Genomic DNA, 19,178 nt, shown 5'->3' with positions numbered 1-19,178 from the left:
GGCAGAGAAGGCTCTGCTCCACCCCAGCTCTCCTGGGATCAGAAGGACAGAGGATGGGGAAGGGGGTGACAATCAGGCAGAGAAGGCTCTGCTCCACCCCAGCTCTCCTGGGATCAGAAGGACAGAGGATGGGGAAGGGGGTGACAATCAGGCAGAGAAGGCTCTGCTCCACCCCACCTCCCCGGAGGCAGGACATCCCGCACGCAAATCCCGGGAATAAGCAGGACAAGGCGGAGCTGAGCGACTCAGTTGCTTTATTGGGGGGGTGTGGCAGCCCTGCCCGGGGCTGGCTCACTCGGAGATGCTGCGGAAGGACTGGACGGCGGGGCTGGCCGCGCCCCACTCCACGGGCTTGCGGTACTCCCCCTTGGGCAGCACGTACTGCCGGCCCCGGTAGTTGGGATGCTCGTAGAACACCCAGACGCCCTCCAGCACCCTGCAGGCGTGCACCTCACGCATGTGCCACTCCTCCATGATGGAGGGGCAGTCTTCGGTGGCTTCGAACATCTGCCCGCCAAAATCTCCCTTCTCAAACACCTGGATGTGGCCTCGGCCTCCACTTGGCTAGAAAAAAAAAGAAAAAAAAAAAAGTGTGGGGAGAGAAAATCATAGGGTCATGGAAAGTTTTGGGTTGGAAGGGATTTGAAGATGATCCAGTTCTACCTCCCACTATCCCAGGTTCTTCCAAGCCCCCTCCAAGCTGGCCTTGGACACTTCCAGGGGTGGGGCAGCCACAGCTTCTCTGGGTGACTTCATTGGCAACCAGAGCATTGGATGGAGGCACTGAGATGTCCCAGCTCTGACATGGGGGCAGAGTTTGGGCACAGCCGGACTCAAATCAGGTACCAACCACCCCCAGCACACCAGGACAGGGCTGAAATCTCCAAAAGCACAGGGAGAAGCAGCTGGGGTAAATTCTAACAGAGCATCACACGCAGAACAGTGATAAGCTCGAGTCAGCAGTGCCGGTCTTGCTATCCCAGGCAGCCTTGAGTCCCTCAGTGCTCCTTGTGAGCATCAGAGAGGCAGCCCCGCTCCAGTCCCGTCTCCTCCGGGGGGAGAGGAGTGCAATGAGCTGCTGAGCCCGGCGGGGCCGTGTTTTGCTGCGGAGGCAGCGCTGGGTCCCACCGGGACTGGAAGCGCTCCTTGCCTGATCTGCAGCTGCCCGGACACCTTCCCCAGCCTGCTCCCTCCTTGCCAGCCCCAGCCGAGCTCTGCGGGGTCTCCCCAGGGCAGGGGAAAGCCAGGACCAGGTGGATGTGCAGGATAAGGCTCCCACGTTTCATCCTGGTGGAGGAAGCTGTGCTGCTCTTGTGTCTCGCACGTGTTTTGGCTCCATGTCTTAAGCCAGATCAGTGCTCTGAGCGGGCTGGAAACTCTCCTTGCCCCATGCAAAGGGATTTAGACCCAACTTAAAGCCAGAACAGGCTCAGAGGGGCGTTAGACTCCCAGGCAGAAAAGCAGAATCTGTTCTCAGTGGTGAGATCTGCTCCATGCAGTGGGAATTCACAGCCATGCTCCAATTAATCAACCCGTGGATCAGCAGAATCTGCCCCACTACTGGAAAACCTCAGCAGCAGCAGCACCAACCCACACTTCATCCACAATCCCAATCTTAAAAGATGCTCCTCCCAATAGGCTTCCCAAAAGGATCCTTCGCTCTGTTCCTTTCTCCCACCATCAGTTAGGAGGGGATGAGCACACCTCCTGTGCTCTCCTCACACCAGGAGGCACCAGGCTGCTCCCAGCATGGCCAAGGAGGGCTCCAGGCATCCCTCCTGTTCCCGGGCACTCCAGGACTGATACTGGGCTTGGCTCTCCACACCCAGAAGGGTTTGGTGACACAGATTCAGCTCCCTGTATCAGAAGGGAGTCCTGGGTTGCTGGAAACTTCCCCTCATTCTAAATATTCCTGCAAAACCTATATTCCACTGTTACAGGCCTTGAGCTGTTGGATCAGTTGGTTACACATCAGGGAAAAATGAGAGGCAAACTCTGGAGCAGCCTGCCTGGACACAGAAATCCCTAAAGGAACATGCTGATGAAACTACCTATGGAAACTCACCCACACTCAAATGGATCTTTGTCACGGACATATTTTATAAAAACTCCTTTCCCTAGGATTTTTTTCTCCTGAGAAGCTGAGAGGCCTCAGAAACAAAATGTAAACAATGGTTATCTGCTGCTGTGGAATGCAACAGGTGCATCTGGGATTGGTCTCATGTGGTTGCTTTTAATTAATGGCCAATCACAGTCCAGCTGTCTCAGACTCTGGTCAGTCACAAGGTTTTATTATCACTCCTTTCCTTTCAAGCCTTCTGATGAAATCCTTTCTTCTATTCTTTTAGTATAGTTTTAATATAATATATATCATAAAATAATAAATCAGCCTTCTGGAACATGGAGCCAAGATTCTCATCTCTTCCCTCATCCTGGGACCCCTGTGAACACCACCACAGATCTGCCTTTTCCCACTGCAATCCAGACTGGGAAACCTCCACCTTCTCCCCACACCAAACACCTTGCTACTCCCAGAGCAGGACTGTGGGACCAAACCCCTGCAGCCCCCTCTCTGTGGCTCCCCAGGACACCACGTTCCCCTACATGAAAGCCTCCCAGGATGGGATAAATGGCAGCATCCCCTGGCAAGGGGTGACACCTACGATCTGGATGTACTTGCAGGAGCCCAGGCGGTCGTTGAGGCCCATCCAGTGGTGGTAGTCAGGGTACTCCCCGTGGGTCAGCACGTACATGTTCCCAGCATAGTTGGGCCTCTCGTAGGCCACCCAGGTGCCTCCATCCACGCGGATGGAGTTGCAGCGGCTCAGGTAGTTGTGGAAATCAGGGCAGTCGCTGTCGCACTCGTAGTAACGGCCCAGGAAGTTCTTGTCTTCATAGAAGGTGACCTGAAACGAGCAGAGGGGGCAGAGAAGGGAGGTTCCTCATCCAGAATTTCTCCATATTCCAGCCACATCACGGCAGGAAATATCTGAAAGCAGAGCCCTCGAGTGTGGCGTTCACATTCTCTGAAAAATCACCCAGGATTTTTCTCCTGGGAAGCTGAGAAGCTTCAGAGAAAAAGGAAAACAATTCTTATCTCATTTGATTCTCCTGTGTTTTGCTTATCTGGAATGTGTTTGGAGATTGTTTACCCACAGGTGATTGTTTCATTGGATTCTGGTGTGAGTTGTTTTCACTCTTTGGCCAATCAGGGCCAAGCTGTGTTGAGACTCTGGGAAGAGTGCCGAGTTTTCATTATTATCTTTTTAGCATTCTAAGTATCCTTTCTGTATTCTTTAGTATAGTTTAGTTTAGTATTCTTCAATATACTATAGTATCATAAAATAATAAATTAATCTTCTGAGAACATGGAGTCAGATTCATCATTCCTCCCTTCATCAGGGCACCCCACAAATACAACATTGGAGCTATCAGAAATCATCAAGCCCAGCCATGGAACGGGACCAACTGCAGTCAGTCAGACTAATTCACCTGTCTGGCCCCAATGCCTCCAGCTGCCACCAATGTTCTGCCCTTCCCAGACCTTTGTTCTGTCCCAGTCCAACGCAACACTCCCACAGAGAAGTCCCTGTCCTTTTTTCCAGCAAAACACCATCAAAGCAATTCCCTCCCACCTTCTCTAGATCAGGAGTTACTAAATTATGGCTGGAGAGCTGTGAGAAGTGAATGGAATTTACAAAGTAGTTTCTGGGGACATGGGTGGGTCTGGCAGCACTGGGTTGGCAGTTGGACTTGATGCCTTTAGAGGGCTTTTCCAGCCTTAACAATTCCATTATTTCCTTTATACTGACCTTCCAAGTGTTTGCAGCAAGATCTTTACTGATCTGAAGGGAGTGGAGAAGTCTCTTTCCTCCCAGATCATGTCTTCTAGCCCATCCTTGTTCCCACTTGAACAACCCAAAACTTCCTTTCTCAAAACTCACTGCGCAAAGCTGGACATCACACAAGCTTTGCCTTTGCCAGGAAAAACTAAGGGTGCATTCCATGTTCATGGCGGGGAGCAGTTTTATGGATATCCAAGGATTGTATTTGCAGTTGGCTCATTCTGCTTTGGTTGCTGCAAGTCCATGAAACCTCTGGCAAATTCACAATCCATCCCCGCATTTCTTGCCCAAGAGCTGCTCTATAGCCAGGCTGCTGATCCCAAAGCACTTTATCCTTGAACACAACCTGGCTTGAAAGGTCTTTGGAACTGATGAGCAAATCCCATTCCTCCCACCCAAGGCATCACCCACCCAGACAGCCTGGAGAGGAAACTCAGTTTTCCTCAAAAATCCCTTCATTAAAATATTGCAAGCCCTAGACCAGACCAGTCCTTTCTCCAGCCCCATTTTTAGATCCTTCCAGGTGACAATTACTCATCAAACGTTGCTCTTCTCCAAGAGGATTTCCAAACCATCACATCTATCTTGACTACATCCCTTGCTTGCTCACAACGCCAGATGGTCTAGAGAGAATCTTTCTAGCCACACCCAATCCATTTTCCCATGTTTTTTTTCCATAGTTTGATTATTAAGACACCCCCCCCCCCACCTGCAGTACTTCACCTACAGTGCTTTGGCCACTGGTATCGATGTAACCTCCCTGCTCTTCAAAAATCACTCATTGTCAGTGTTTCAACCCAAATGCAGGACAGCTCTCTCACTTTTTATTTTTAATCATTTGTTTTGTGCTAAAAGTTAAATTAGCCAGAGTTTTCCTGGAGCTGGTTGGTCAGTGTGCCCCACCAGCCTGACCAAGGGATCTGGGGAGTCAGACTGATCATGCCAGAGGATTCATGCTCTTGATTTTGTGGCCTGTTACTGAACATTTATTAGGATAATGCTATTTTCCTTTTAATTTCAAGGATTGATTTGCCATCACAAAGCAGTTGGTGCACACAAAACAACCTGTCCCCTAACATCCTGAGCAAGCTCTTCCCACCTTCAGTGGAGAGCTGGGATCACTCTGACCTTTCCAGCAGTGAATAAGGGCTGTGAAAGGAGAGCAATGAAATGCCCAGCTCCTGTTTTCCCATTCTTGGGCAGTTAACCACACTGGCCTGGTCTTCCTGGCCACAGCCCACTGCCTTTTCCACATCCTACTTCTGGATCATTGTCCCTAAAGGTATCACCCAAAAAATCTGCCAGCCTGACCCAAAGGCAACACCGAAAGCTCTGCTCACTGGGTTTGGCAGTCATGCATCACCAGTCACCCTCTTCTTGAAGGCACTGGTCAAGGAAGCCACAGCACCCCTGGAAAAGCCTCTGCAGGGATTCATTTATTCCCAGTTCAGCATTATCCTCTGCTGGGATGGCTGATCCCTCTGTCCAATATCTGTCCCCAAGCTCTGATCCTGTCCCACTCCTGTCCAACATGGTTGATTATGAACTCTGCCCATTGTGGATCTGCTTTCTGGGCAGAGGGAACCTGGCAGTGTCCAAGGCCAGGCTGGATGGGGCTTGCAGCAACCTGAGATAGTGGAAGGTGTCCCTGCCCATGGAGGGGGGTGGGACTGGATGGGCTTTAAAGTCCTTTCCAACTCAAACAGTTGTGGGATTCAGTGATGTTCCTTCCCCACCCAGCCTAACACAATCGAACTGGAGCCTGATGTTTCCAGGGGGGAATTTTCCCTGTATTTATGAAACCACAAAGCCAAAGAAATCCAAAGGCTTGGATATATATACACATTAAGGATTTGGCTGTTCCTAAGTCCAACCTAAGTGCTGCTCCTTGGTTTAATTTCAGAATTTAAGGGATCCTCCCCACCCATTCTCCAGCACAGCCCTTCAGACACACCCTCAGCTCCTTTCAGACCTTTGCTTCCCAGCTTTCCTGCATGGATTCAGGCTGATGTTTTCACCCATAGAATAATTGCAGATTCCATTTCCAAGATTTGCAGCTTTGTTTCTGTCCCCTCTCACTTGCAGGGAAATCACTTTCCTTCAACCAAACCCTGCAGGAGCTCTGCTCCCAGCACTCCCCTGTTAACCTCTCCATGTCCAACCTTGCCTTTTGGGGGTTATCAGGCACATACCACATCTGCCAGAGCAGATCTCCCTTACAGGAATGTAAAACACTCACTTTGGTCACCTCACCTGAGTTATCACATATTTGTTTTCAACAGCAGCTTAGCTAGAAGGAAAATCATAAAAAATATCCATTTTTTACTCATAAAAAAGTATCCAACTCATAAAAAATATCCACTCCTCTATAAGGAGGGATCCCTTTCCAGGGCAGATCACTCACCGGGGCTGTGAGAAATGGTGTTTAATTCCCTATTTTGCCTTTTTCTTTTTCATGGAATGTGCTAAACAAGAGCACAGCATACAGAACTAGGAGATAACTCCTCCTGGCCATCTTGCTGCCCTCCAGCAGCACAAATTCCATTAATTCCCAGTGGCACACTCCGGGGGGACACAGCTGGGGAAAGGCAGAATGTGCTCAAGGCTTTCCAAGCTGATAGGAGACTCAAGGATGGAGCAGTTGCAGTTCCCCAGCACCTTTTTTAGGTTTAGGTACAGAAAATTTGCATCCCAGGATCCAGGAGCCACCAGCACACCCTCCTTGGCTTCCCAGCCCAACAGCCAGAGAGCCACAGAGCTGAAGGACACGGAAAAGCCAGGGCCAGATCTCCCATGGCACTGCCCAGTGCCTCCAAACCCACGGTGCCTCCAAAGCCCCTTGGGTCTCACAGCCTCCACAGGCTGAAAGAAATCCAGCCCAAAAGCTAAACTCAGATGAAGCTCTTCCTGCAGCCTCCTAACAGTGTTGGATATTCCATAGAGGACACTGGCCCAAGTCCCCACCCTCCTTTCCCTTTCCCAGCTGTTTCTCTCTCCCTGCCCAGTCCCAGACTCAGTACAAGTTCTGTGGGATCAGCCAGCTCAGCTCTGCTAAACCCAAGCCTGAGGTGCTGGATCCCCACCTGAGATGTCTCTCCAGCTGAAGCTGAGCTTCCCAACCTACCTCCTTCTCCGATTTCAGTTCGTCCCTGCCAACTGCACCAAATCCCAAGGCCGGTGTGCATCATCCCTCAGGGAACACGATTCCCTTCAGTGCCATGGCCATCCATGGAGCCTTTCTGTCCCAGCACACCTTCTGCTCCACCATGGAAAAGGGATGTGGCAGCTCTGCTGGTGCTGGCAGTCAGGCTCTCTCCAAGGGACCTTTCCATGAGACCCTGCTCTGCAAGTGCAGTGATTCCCAGCTGGCACAGCCCCTCCACCCCCAATTCACAAGGCATCAGACCCTGCTGATTTAGAACCATTTCAAAATGCCTCTCACCAGTCACTGTGCTTCACTCCATCCTCTGGCAGAGCCACACCTAGAGGGACCAGCCAAAATCTGGGAAAATACTTGGGAGGGCTCTGCTCCAGTTTCCCTCCACGTGAGGAGGGATTTCAAGCATCTCCCCCTGCCCACACACTGACAGAGGGGGAAGCTGTCAGCAGAACAAAAAAAAACAAAGTTTCTCCAATTCATGCCTGCAAAATTCATGAATACAAAAATCATGAATACACTGCAAACAAACTTACCTTGGTTCCAGCTCTGGACATTTTCCGTTCCAGCCAAGCTCCCCTGTGCCGGAGGAATGTCAGCAGCTGTTACAAACAGCCAGGATCCGAGGTGCCCTTTTTATAACGGGCTTGTTTTAAACCAGACAGCCGCTTTGTCATGAGAATAGGATCCAAAAATTGAGTCAGTGATTCTGAGGCTATAGCCGATTTCCAGAAAAGCAAACAGGATTATGGAATAAAGGAAGGCTTCGCCATCCTCCCTTTGTTACCATTTGCTGAGTCAGAACACCAAAACTCTGCCAAATGCACTCAAAACACGCAGCCCCCTGCCAAGGACAGGTGGTAATTTGGCTGCTCCCTCCCTTCCAAGCTTGTTAAACAAGAAGGAATCCTTGTTGGCCCTTAGAGACCCACCCCATTTGTAAGGAGGGCACATGGTATTCATCAGGGAATGTTCAGGTGCAGTGAAGGATGCAGTTAAGGAATGACAACGTGCTCAGAGCAGACAGCAGAGGATTGCAAAGACCAGCTCTGCATTGGAAGCTCTCAATGGAGACATCCGTGCAGCAAAGAGGCTGCAGATTTTCCTGGGACACCCTCAGCTGGAGCCACACCACTCCAAATACCTCCTGACTTAGAGGGAAAGAAGGAAGTGAGGCCACCTCCCCACTCCCCACAGAGTGATTTCACACATCCAACGATGCCCAGATTTCTGTTGTCTCTTCAAGTGTCACAAATTCAACCCCAACTCTCAGCCCAGCACCTGAGGCTGGAGCAGAGGAGTTTTCCCTTCAGCCACACTCCGGCCCTGGGAGCGGGGAGGCCGAGGATCACTGGCTTCCACAGCCACCCCCCCGCCAGTGCATTATGAAAAACCACCTCTGCAGCTATTCAGAGCCCCAGCCCAAAGGCTTAGTGAGACAAAGGGACACGAATTTGGCACAGCAGCGCCCGAAACACGCAGCCCCTCTTTCAAATCTGTCAGGACAAGCACTCTCGCAACAGCAGCTCTGTAAATGCAGGCAGATGGGAGAGCCTGGGGCACACACAATCAGCAGCTGCTCCTCTTCCCATTTTAGGAGCCTTGAATCACCCAGAGCTGTTGCTCTCACTGAGGCCACTTGGATTGATTGAGTTTTTAACTCCTGAAGATCACAGTTCAAGCACAAGCTGGGTTCTATCAGCACGTTCACAGCTCAAAGCTGTGGTCACTTTGCACATCCCTCCTTCAGAGGTTGGTTAAATACAATAAGCTCATCTTATATAAATAGAATAAATATAATAAACTCACCTCACCTGCCTGCCCAGGAGCCAAGGAGACCTTCAGAGGAATTCTGAGGCTGTGCACTCAAGAGCACTGTGCCTTCCCCTCACTCTCAGCTTGGAGAGCTCTTCCCAAGGCACCACCAGCTGCTGCCTCCACTCATCCATGCAATGCCTTTGCCTATTTTCCAAGCTTATTTAAGTGCTCAGCTATGAGCACATCTCCCCAAAACACATCCCACCAGCACATAAGAATGGTGCTTATTCATGCTGATAATCTTTATGAAAATTATGAGAGATTGGAATAGGGCTTGTATCAAAACCTTGTGCCAGGGCAGCCTTCAGCTGCATGGCTGAAGTTTACAGGAGTTTTACTTTCAGCCTGGTAGGACTTACATTCTTCTTTTATCCCACTTTCCCCATAAATTAGCAGTTTCTCTGTCTGACAGGTTCACATTTCATTAAGATAAAAGATGCTGTGTCCCCCTAAGACCAACTGTACATGTAAAACCCCTTCCCCAAGACACGTGTCAGGTTTATCCAACAAATCTAGTTTATTGACATTTGTCAAAACAATGCAACCATATACAAAAAATTTATCTTCTAAAAGTGCCATCTTCATATTAAAAAAAAACCTGTTTGATTTCATTCATAAAAAAAATTAAACATTTCTTTTTCACATTTATTAAAACAGCACCACTGGTTTGTACCATGAGGATGCAGGTGATGCCCAGGGCCTGCATCCAGCTTTGTCCCAGGAAACCTGGTGTGTTGGACACTATGGACTGCTGTGACAGCTCTGCAACAAGGCACACTTCACCTTCCCCAGTGCCAGGCACCTCTGAGTCACCAACAGGATGGCTCCAGCACATTCCTGGCAAAGCACCAATGCTCAGGAATCCTACAGCAGCCAGGCAGTCCCATCCTCACCAGGGCTGGCTGGCAGATCCAGTGGGTGCAGGTGGGATGGCACAAAGTCTTAATGAGAACTGGGCTGAGTGGATCACTGGCTGTTCCCAGAGCTCTGGAACAAAATAAAAGGAGACAATTTTACTTCTAACACCAGCAAAGAAAAAAAAAGGAATTCAAAGGCTAAATAAAAAATAAAACAATTTTCTAATGGTTTGAAACATGCCATGGCAGAAGAGCACAATAAGGGCAGGTCTCCAGCTCCTAAACCACTTCTGTTTGGGAAAAGTAAGTGAGAATTATCCAAAGTCTTATTGTAAGAACTACCCAAAGTCTCACTGAAAGAACAACCCAAAGTCTCATTCAACTCTCTTTAGCAAAAAGGGAGATGGGTGGACATCAATGCACAGAGTTTCTTTGAAAGAGCAGCTATTCCAATCAGTTTTATATCACATTATCTGCAATTTGCCCATCTGCCTTACAGATGCCTCCAACAAATCAAACTTGGCAGCAAGGCCAAGCTGAGGACACAGATTTCAGCTGAAAATGGGTTTTGACAGGAAAGTAGGAACTAAACCCAAATGCCAGGCTCTTGTGAGAATATTCCCTCAGACTCCTGCTTCTCCTACCTCTGCCTTGGCTGTGCACACCAACATGGGACAGTTCCTGGGGGGAGAGAAGAAGCAAGAGAAAGAGGCCATTTACTCACCTCCCTTCCTTCTGCTGCCCAGGAATGTTATCCTGGCCAGGAATGTTATCCTGCTGCCTGCTTGGAGCCCAGGGCAGGAGGCACCAGGCTGTCCAGCTGCTGCCTGTTCCCTGTCTGAACCAGCCACTCATAGAATTTGTTTTCTACCACAGCCTGGAACTGTTTCCTCTGATCCCTGAAACAGACAAAGCAGCAGGGAAATATGGAAAAATTCACATTTATTCACAGTATTATACTTCTACCATGTCTTCACTATCCAAACAAGCCTCCAGATGGATCAGGAAGAGCCAGGCTTGGTTCCTGAACCTTGCAGAGGCAACCAGAAAAGGTTTTTACTGAGTTAATGTGATGCTAATGAACCCCAAAGGCAGAACCTGGAGCACTTGGAGAAGTCATACAAAATTCTCTATCCCACCACCACAACCACCCTGCTCCAGGGCTGCCTCCACTTTCCCCTCAGGGCACAGCTGAAAAACTGTCTGAAAAGGGAGAACACTAAGGTTAGCAACCAGTGCTTAAGCACTAAGGACATGAAATTCTATTCTGACAGCACCAGAGAGGATGGAGATCAGGGAAAAAAATGCACCTATAAACACACCTCACATCATTTTCTTTTTGGAGTGTTTTTGGCAAGCCTAACAGGGCAGGCCACTCAGCTCAGGCTAACTGGCACTGTCAGATGCCCAAAATCATCTCCAGAACAGCATCCCAGTCCTCTGGGATCAGCTCACATCTGGAATTTCTTAAGCCAAAGGTGGCACAGGTGTTGAGTAGCTCCTGATGGACCTTTTCAAGCAGTTTACACAATTCATTTCTGAACAGCAAATATTGGGAAGGAATTCTTGGCTGTGAGGGTGCTGAGGCCCTGGCACAGGGTGCCCAGAGCAGCTGTGGCTGCCCCTGGATCCCTGGCAGTGCCCAAGGCCAGGCTGGACAGGGCTTGGAGCAGCCTGGGACAGTGGAAGGTGTCCCTGCCCATGGCAGGGGCTGGAATCTGGTTGGGTTTTTAAGGTCCCTTCCAATTCAGGCCATTCTATTCAGTTTTGTCCCACTCACCCTCAGACAGGCTCCATGTATCCACACCCTTTTTTCAAGTTAAGGCTGCTGTCTGTATGTTCTCTTCCATTTGAGCCATTCCCCACAAAGCAGGGTTTTGGAACACAAACTAACCCAAATTCCTCCCCAGTGAACACAAAGGCAGCCACTTCTTTCTTCCCTTGTGGATTTATCTTCTCCAAAAGCTTTTTCTCTACCTTGATCTGCTACCGACCCTGAAAGACTTTCTGTCTGATACGCTCAGAAAAATGAATAAACAGGATTTTATGCTTTTGCAAGTTGTTCCTCAAGCTGTCTTCTTGGTCCTGTCTTACGGGGGTTTTACTTTCAGCCTGGCAGGATTTACATTCTTTTTTTGCCCCACTTTCCTCAATCAGACAACTTCAACTTCTTGAAAGATGTCTTCTTATTTCTAACACTCTCTTTCACCTCCCTGCTCGAGCACAGCAGCTTTTTTCTTTCTACAAGCCTGATATCCTGTTTGCTCTAAGCTTCCTACTTGTCTCCCTTCTTGTTTCCCTGCCTGCAAGAGACAACAGACATTTTCCACTGTCAGCTGCCCACTTTCTTTTCAACAAGCTTCTAAACTTGCCAGAATTTCCCCCCTTTTATGGAATAAGCAGGGAGCTCTTGCCTCCTGTGACTGCAGCAGATGATGGCAAATCTAAGCACATCATCCCCTATTTCCTCATATTTCTTTCACAGGAAGGTTCTGACAGGTCAAACTCCTTCCCAAAACTGTGGAGGGAAGCAGCAGCCTGGGAAGAAACACAGATATTTGAAATGGGGTTTTATCCCCATTCTGTGCTTGCCAAGGAAGCTGGGCAGAGGATTCCATGTGATCTGCTCCAGAGGAATTTCAAAGCTACTGCCCCAAGGTGATCTGCTGGCTGCAATGATGCACGTGCACATTCCCAGCTCACCTCAGCAAGGGCTGGGACAGCCATTGATAGCCTCAATCCCAAGGGGAAGGCTGGGCTAAGAGGGACCCCAGGCAGCTCAGGGTGCACACCCAGCCCTGGCCCAATCCACGGCCAGGGTGGATCCCTCACCTCAGCAACATCTGGGAATGCTTTTCCTGGAGCCTCACAAGCTGGGAAAATGCAGCCATGAGAAAGCACCTGCTCAGCAGCAGCGTGGGTGAGGGAGGGGATTGTCCCCCTTCACTCCACTTGGTGAGGCCCCACCTGCAGAGCTGCCTTCAGCTCTGGGATACCCAGCACAACAAGGATGTGCTGCTGCTGCTGCTGCTGGAATCCAGAGGAGGCCACGGAGGTGTTCCAGGGGCTGAAGCCAGGCTGGGAGGGCTGGGGGTGTTCACCTGGAGAGGAGAAAGCTCCAGGGAGACATCACAGCACCTTCCAGTGCCTAAAGGGGCTCCAGGAGAGCTGGAGAGGGATTTGGAGAAGGGACTGGAGTGACAGGACATAGTGGAATGGCTTCCCACTGCCAGAGGGCAGATTTAGATCAGATATTGGGGAGAAATTCTTCTCTGTGAGGGTGGTGAGGCCCTGGCACAGGGTGCCCAGAGAAGCTGTGGCTGCCCCATCCCTGAACTGTTCAAGGCCAGGTTGGACAGGGCTTGAAGCAACCTGGGATAGTGGAAGGTGTTCCACAGCACAGGGTGGAACAGGATGAGCTTTAAGGTCCCTTCCAACCCAAGGCATTTTGGGATTCTACAGCTCTTGAGCTATGCTTGTGAGCATTAGTCTTCCCCCATCCCCAAGCAGAATCCCAGGATTGCTAATTACTAATGCTCTAGGACTGGCCTGCAAGACAAGGCTCCCACAACCCAAGCCATCCTTCAAGGATTTCTGTGGAATCCCCATCAAACAACCCTCTGTCCACATGGCTGAGGGGACACTCACCTGCTCAGCCCTGCCTCCTTCACCATGCGCTGCCACACCTGCACCTTCTGCTCCCGCTGCCTCAGCACCTCCTGGTACTCCTGGGGAAGCCCCCCTGGGGTCTCAGTGGTGTCTCCTTCCATCTCAAAGGGAATCACAAAGGTGTAGAAGTCTGAGGGGGGCAGGAGCCGGAAGACGCTGGTGTCACCGCTGTCCCTGCACACCAGCATGGGGCTGTCCCAGTAGTTTGGCAGAGTGGCCAAGCCCACCTGAGCCATGTGGTCTTCCAGCATGGGATAATGGGTGTGGAAAGGGGCAAAGCTGACTGCCTGGTTCCCCGAGAGAATGAGGGGCTGCGTGGGTGTGAGGGTGTGGAAAGTGCAGCCCTTGGTGGACGAAAGGGACAAGCGATGGCAAACAGCGATGACCTTGACGTTGTCACAGCTCTGGACGTGGACTGATACCCCCACAGGGCCCAGGACAAAGGTGCTGTTCCGGCACTTCTCGATGGTCACTGATCTGCCAAGGAAATACAGAACCATCAGGGCTGGAAGGAACCTCCATCCAGACCAAGGCAGGGGCACTGTCACGGACGTATTTTAGGAAAAATCCTTTGGCCAGGATTGTGGTGGTGTTTGCAGGGGTCCCAGGAAGAGGGAAGAGATGAGAATCTTGATTCCATGTTTCAGAAGGCTGATTTATTATTTTATGTTATATATATATTATATTAAAACCATACTAAAAGAATGGAGAGAAAAGGATTTCATCAGAAGGCTAGCAAAGGAAAGAAAAAGAATGATAACAAAATCTTGTGACTGACCAGAGAGTCCGAGCCAGCTGGGCTGCGATTGGCCATTAATTAAAAACAACCACATGGACCAATCAAAGATGCACCTGTTGCATTCCACAGCAGCAGAGAACCATTGTTTGCATTTTGTTCCTGAGGCCTCTCAGCTTCTCAGGAGGAAAAATCCTAAGGAAAGGATTTTTCAAAAAAACATGCCTGAGACACAGGATTTTTTTCTTCTGAGAAGCTGAGAGGCCTCAGGAACAAAATGCAAACAATGGTTCTCTGCTGCTGTGGAATGCAACAGGTGCATCTTTGATTGGTCCATGTGGTTGTTTTTAATTAATGGCCAATCGCAGCCCAGCTGGCTCGGACTCTCTGGTCAGTCACAAGATTTTGTTATCATTCTTTTTCTTTCCTTTGCTAGCCTTCTGATGAAATCCTTTTCTCTCCATTCTTTTAGTGTAGCTTTAATATATAATTTTCTTTTAATATAATATATATTATAAAATAATAAATCAGCCCTCTGAAACATAGAGTCAAGATTCTCATCTCTTCCCTCTACCTGGGACCCCTGCAAACACCACCACAGGGTCACCTGCAGCAGGTGACATAGGAATGTGTCCAGGTCAGTTTGGAATGTCTCCAGAGAGGGAGACTCCACCTCTTCCCTGGGCACCTGCAAAGGAAGGAAGTTCCTCCTCATGTTGAGGTGAAACTTGCTGTGGTTTAGTTTATGGCCATTGCTCCCTATCCTGTCACTGGCACCACTGAGCAAAGCCTGGCACTACCTGGAGATCTCTGTATGGATTGATGGGATCCCACCTCAGTCTGGTCTTCTCCAGACTAACCAGGCCCAGCTCTCTCAGCCTTTCCTTGTCAGGGAGATGCTCCAGTCCCTTCATCAACTCTGTATCATCCACTGGACCCTCTCAGGAGCTCCTTGCCCCTCCTGAGGAACCCAGACCTGAACACAGCACCCCAGCTGTGCCTCACAGGGCTGAGCAGAGGGGCAGGATCACTCCCTGACCTACTGGGAATGCTCTTCCTAACACCCCCCAGGATCCCACTGGCCTCCTGGCCCCCAGGACACACTCATGGTCACCAGGAGTGCAGCTGTGTCCCAGGAGAAGCCAAACTCACCGCAGAGGGGACAGGAGGTAAATGAAGGAGTCGTTGCAGCGATAGATTCTGACGTGAGCCCCCACCAGGGTGTCTGAGCTCTTGGCCAGGGTCTGCCTGTACACGTGGCTCATGATCACCAGGGGGGACACCTCTGGCACCACCCGGGCACTGCAGGCAATCCTGGCTCTCCTGGTTGCTCCTTCCACTGCAAAACAAAGCCCACACAAGTTCTGGGTGCAGCAACCCCTCAGGAAAAGAATCAGCCCCAAAGTTCAAGGATGGTAAATCCCACAGCAGTCACACATCCCTGATGCCTCCTGGGCAGGTCAGCAGCAAGAGGCACCAGAAGTTTCAGAAACTGAGAGACAATGAAGGACCAAAACCACTTAAAGATTACTTAGGAGCAGTCAAAGCCCCCCACAAGCTCCAGAATCTCCAGTTCCACAGGCCTGTTGCTGAACACAAGACTCAGCTTAGCAGGAAGATCCTGAGGGTGAGTTTTAAGCAGGAATTGTGTGTTTTAAAAGGGGAAATGCTCCCTCTAGGATGCAATCCTTAAGCCCTTCCCCATCCTCCCTAACCCACTGCCCCTCTTGGGATCCTGCAGTCAGGGAAACAAAACACTGAGATAAATTCCTTATCCTATGGGGGAAAGTGCCTTGGCTCCACTGCCATGTCCATGAAGGAGAGGGGCTGGATTGGACACAAGGAAACCTAGACCAGATCCCACCCCACTGCCAGATCCCTGGTCAGCAACAAGAGCTGAGTTCTCATTTCTGGGGTTATTTTTCTTAAAATTTTATTTATACTATTTATCTAGATTTATTTTGCTGTATTTCTAAATTGATTTCTGTATTTCCAATTTCCTCTATTTGTATTTTTTGACTTATCTACACTTTTGTAATTCTATTTATTTCTCTACATTTTTATTATATTTATATCTTTATCATATTTATTATATATAAATATTATAAATTATATATATTATATAATATTATAAATATTTATATATTTATTATGTTTATATATTTATTTTTATATATTTATTTCTATATATTTATTTCTATATTTCTGTGCACTTCTGCTTTTGTTTTTCCATACTCATACTTACCGTATTTCTGTATATTTCTATATATTTCTATTTTGTTCTCATATTTCCATTCCCCCCCACATCCCAATGTCCCCCCAAACTTTTGTAATTCTATTTATTTCTATATATTTTTATTATGTTTATATCTTTATCATATTTATTATATTATATCTATATATTTATTATATCTATATATTTATTTATCTTTATTTGTATATATTTATTTCTATTTTTCTACATTTCTGTGCACTTCTGCTTTTGTTTTTCCATACTCGTACTTACCATATTTCTGTATATTTCTATATATTTCTATTTTGCTCACATTTTTCCATTCCCCCCCACATCCCAATGTCCCCCCACATCCCAATGTCTCCCCACAACTCCATTTCCCCCCATATTTCTGTCTGTCTAAGAACACCTTCCCAGCAGTTTTGCCCACCTTGCTGTGCCCACGCAAGCTTCTTGCCAGCCTTGACACAGACAGTTATTCCCAGGGGATTGGCAGTGAGGGAGGAGCGCAGCCAGCTCTCCAGCTTGTGCAGGGAGAAGGTTCTGGAGCCTTTGGAATACCCATTGTGGCCATGGCAGGGCTGCCTGAGGGCCAGCTTGTGGAGGGGACGGACGGTGCCCGAATTGCTGACGGTGCCCTCCAGCAGGAAGCTGAGGGCACACACAGCTTCAAAGGACACCAGGCTGCTGCAGCTGGAATGGGAAGAGGCTGAGAGCTGCTCTGGCTCCAGCAGCAGCTCCAAGATATCCAAGAGGTGGCTCTGAACAAAGGCAAGGTGCTCCTGGTCGTCCCAGTTCTGTAGGGGCAGGAAAAGACATGAAGGAGTTAGTTCTCCAAGCTGCTCCATGGACATCATATATACAAATCCTTGCTTAGAATCCTTCCAGAAGAAGGAAAGCCAGTCAGGTACAGTGCTCATTCCTGCTGCTCTGCTCTCACAAGGCTGGAAGACAGCCCCCCCCAAAAACTCAAAATAAAGCATTTAATTCCAACTCAAGTATCAAGTATTTCCTTCTAGAGAGCAGCACCAGGCTCTTCTACAGCCCCACACAAACCCAGGCCACTGCTGTTGGCATTCAAAGGGAGGACACAAATCAATAACTGACACTCAAGGTCCTGGAGCTGCTCCACTGGAAAAACCCCTGCAGCCAGGATTCAGTGCCAGGATAAAAAGCAGAGGATCATTTCTCCAATAAACCAAACCCTCTGAAAGAATTCTTATTTCAAATTCTAAAGGGCTGCAGCCCAAAAAAAGGAGACTGCAATTCAGGCAGAGATTAATAAAGGTGAGTTTTACTGAAGGGACATAGGGTTGTGATTACACCTTGTCCTCACCACTTTTGTTCCACGTTTCAGGATAAAATTATCCAGTTCCTATTTTTAATCATTTCAGCTTGCCCCAAGCTACATTTCACCAGCTTATCCCACTCACAGCAGCACATCTGTGCCAGAATTCCAGAGGTTGGCATGGCCTTACACAGGGTTGCAAATTGTAATGCATTCTCGCACACAGAGCTGCTCACAGGACACATCCAACTCACTCCTTCCTAAATACCTGGCAGTATTTTAAAAGGAAATAGCATTTCCATGCAGTTGATCTACAGCTGAACAACCAACTCCCCTCTCAGAAACAAAATATGATGCCCTGGAATCCAAAATTCCACACTGGGATCATGGGAAAGGCACTATGAGCATGAGGAGAGCTCCCTGTTTGACTAATAAAGCAAAAAAGGCTGTTGCTTCTCAAAAGGAGACTTGCCAAGACTCTCGGGGAATATTCAGTTGGGTTTGGACTCCAGGAAAGTCTCATGGAAAACTTTAAAAATCCATTTTCTAAACTGTAGAGATCACAACAACTTCACTTAGTTTACTATGGAACAGGAGTTGTGAAGCTGGAGCTTTGCTCAGAGGCGAAACCCTCCCGGGAACAAACCAGCCCCTTCCCCAAGCCCCCTCAGAGCAAAGAGGCTCCTGCACACGGGCAGTCCCGGAGGTACGAGTACCTTATTCTCGGTGCCCAATTTCCCTGACAGGCTGGGAGACTTGGTCCTGGGGCTGGGCCACTCGTCGCCGAGCAGAGAGCGCCGCAGGGACACGTTGTGGAACTGCTGCACGTACAGGAAGAGCAGGAACTGCAGCGTGTCCACGGAGAGCTGGAGAGCACGGGAGAGACAGAGAATTGTCAGCCTGGGCCGGGCTCCCCTTTCGGCGGGGTTGGGGCTCCCCCTGCCTTAGGCCGGGCCCGGACTCCCCCTGCCTTAGGCCGGGCTCTTGCCTTGCTCCGCTCCCACTCCAGCTCCTCCGCGCTGGTGCAGGCCGCCTCAACCTCGGCCCAGCGCAGGCGGAGCGGCGGGGAGGGCCCGCGGAGGCCGCGGAAGAGCTCGAAGTAGAGCCAGGCGATCTCGGGGCTCAGCAGCAGCTTCCCGCAGGCGATGTGCCGCCAGCTGGACCAGCTCAGCCGCGGGAAGCAGCCCTGGTCCGCCCGCGCGCGGGCGTAGGCGGCCGCCTTGCGCAAGTAGTGCGGGGTGAGGCGGGCGGGCGGCGGGGCCGGGAGCGCTCCCACCAGGAACGGCTCCGTGCGCACCCACAGCCGCACCGGCCCCGCCGCCGCCATCGCCGCCGCCGCCGCCACTTCCGGGTTCCGCCGCGGGCACCATAGAGACGGCCCTTCCCGCCTGCCGGGAGCCGCCGCCCATTGGCTGAGACTGCCAGCGCGAGGGCGGGAAAAAGCGCTGCGCTCGATGATTGGCTGTTCGGAAGGAAGTCACCCTGGAGGGGCGGCGGGGCGTGACCGGCGGGCTCGGCGGCGACGCTCCGGCAGGCGATTGGCCGGCGGCGGTGAAGTGTGAGCAGCCCATTGGC

The 19,178-nt window shown here is 49.9% G+C and overlaps 2 protein-coding genes across 2 annotated transcripts; both read right to left on the bottom strand.

The window, feature by feature from the left end:
* Positions 1 to 237: 237 nt before the first annotated feature.
* On the bottom strand, positions 238 to 7,725 carry CRYGS (crystallin gamma S). Its single transcript, XM_071437327.1, has 3 exons — positions 7,539 to 7,725; positions 2,664 to 2,906; positions 238 to 564 (listed from the first exon to the last, which is right to left on the bottom strand). Exons 1-3 carry the CDS (start codon positions 7,557 to 7,559, stop codon positions 292 to 294), a joined length of 537 nt encoding a protein of 178 aa, XP_071293428.1. The 5' UTR covers positions 7,560 to 7,725; the 3' UTR covers positions 238 to 291.
* Positions 7,726 to 9,318: 1,593 nt separating this feature from the next.
* TBCCD1 (TBCC domain containing 1) lies at positions 9,319 to 18,952 on the bottom strand. Its single transcript, XM_071437326.1, has 7 exons — positions 18,592 to 18,952; positions 18,320 to 18,469; positions 16,746 to 17,112; positions 15,235 to 15,421; positions 13,326 to 13,823; positions 10,402 to 10,576; positions 9,319 to 9,807 (listed from the first exon to the last, which is right to left on the bottom strand). Exons 1-6 carry the CDS (start codon positions 18,928 to 18,930, stop codon positions 10,447 to 10,449), a joined length of 1,671 nt encoding a protein of 556 aa, XP_071293427.1. The 5' UTR covers positions 18,931 to 18,952; the 3' UTR covers positions 9,319 to 9,807; positions 10,402 to 10,446.
* Between the last annotated feature and the right edge of the window lie 226 nt (positions 18,953 to 19,178).

This window comes from Agelaius tricolor, unplaced genomic scaffold, assembly GCF_023055355.1.
Source record: "Agelaius tricolor isolate 1412-34295 unplaced genomic scaffold, bAgeTri1.0.p SCAF_12, whole genome shotgun sequence".
NCBI lineage: Eukaryota > Metazoa > Chordata > Aves > Passeriformes > Icteridae > Agelaius > Agelaius tricolor.
The sequence above is the reverse complement of the archived record's forward strand: the minus strand, read 5'-3'. Positions and strand labels throughout refer to the sequence as shown.

Bases quoted from the DNA above. Each gene is read 5' to 3' on its own strand.
- CRYGS (XM_071437327.1), bottom strand. From the start codon at position 7,559: ATGTCCAGAGCTGGAACCAAG. The intron at 2,907-7,538 runs GTAAGTTTGTTT...TGCTCGTTTCAG, and splicing joins TGTCCAGAGCTGGAACCAAG to GTCACCTTCTATGAAGACAA. The intron at 565-2,663 runs GTAGGTGTCACC...TTTTTTTTCTAG, and splicing joins CCTGCAAGTACATCCAGATC to CCAAGTGGAGGCCGAGGCCA.
- TBCCD1 (XM_071437326.1), bottom strand. From the start codon at position 18,930: ATGGCGGCGGCGGGGCCGGTGCGGCTGTGGGTGCGCACGGAGCCGTTC. The intron at 18,470-18,591 runs GCAAGAGCCCGG...CGTGCTCTCCAG, and splicing joins TGGAGTGGGAGCGGAGCAAG to CTCTCCGTGGACACGCTGCA. The intron at 10,577-13,325 runs GTGAGTGTCCCC...TGTCTGTTTCAG, and splicing joins AAGGAGGCAGGGCTGAGCAG to GGATCAGAGGAAACAGTTCC.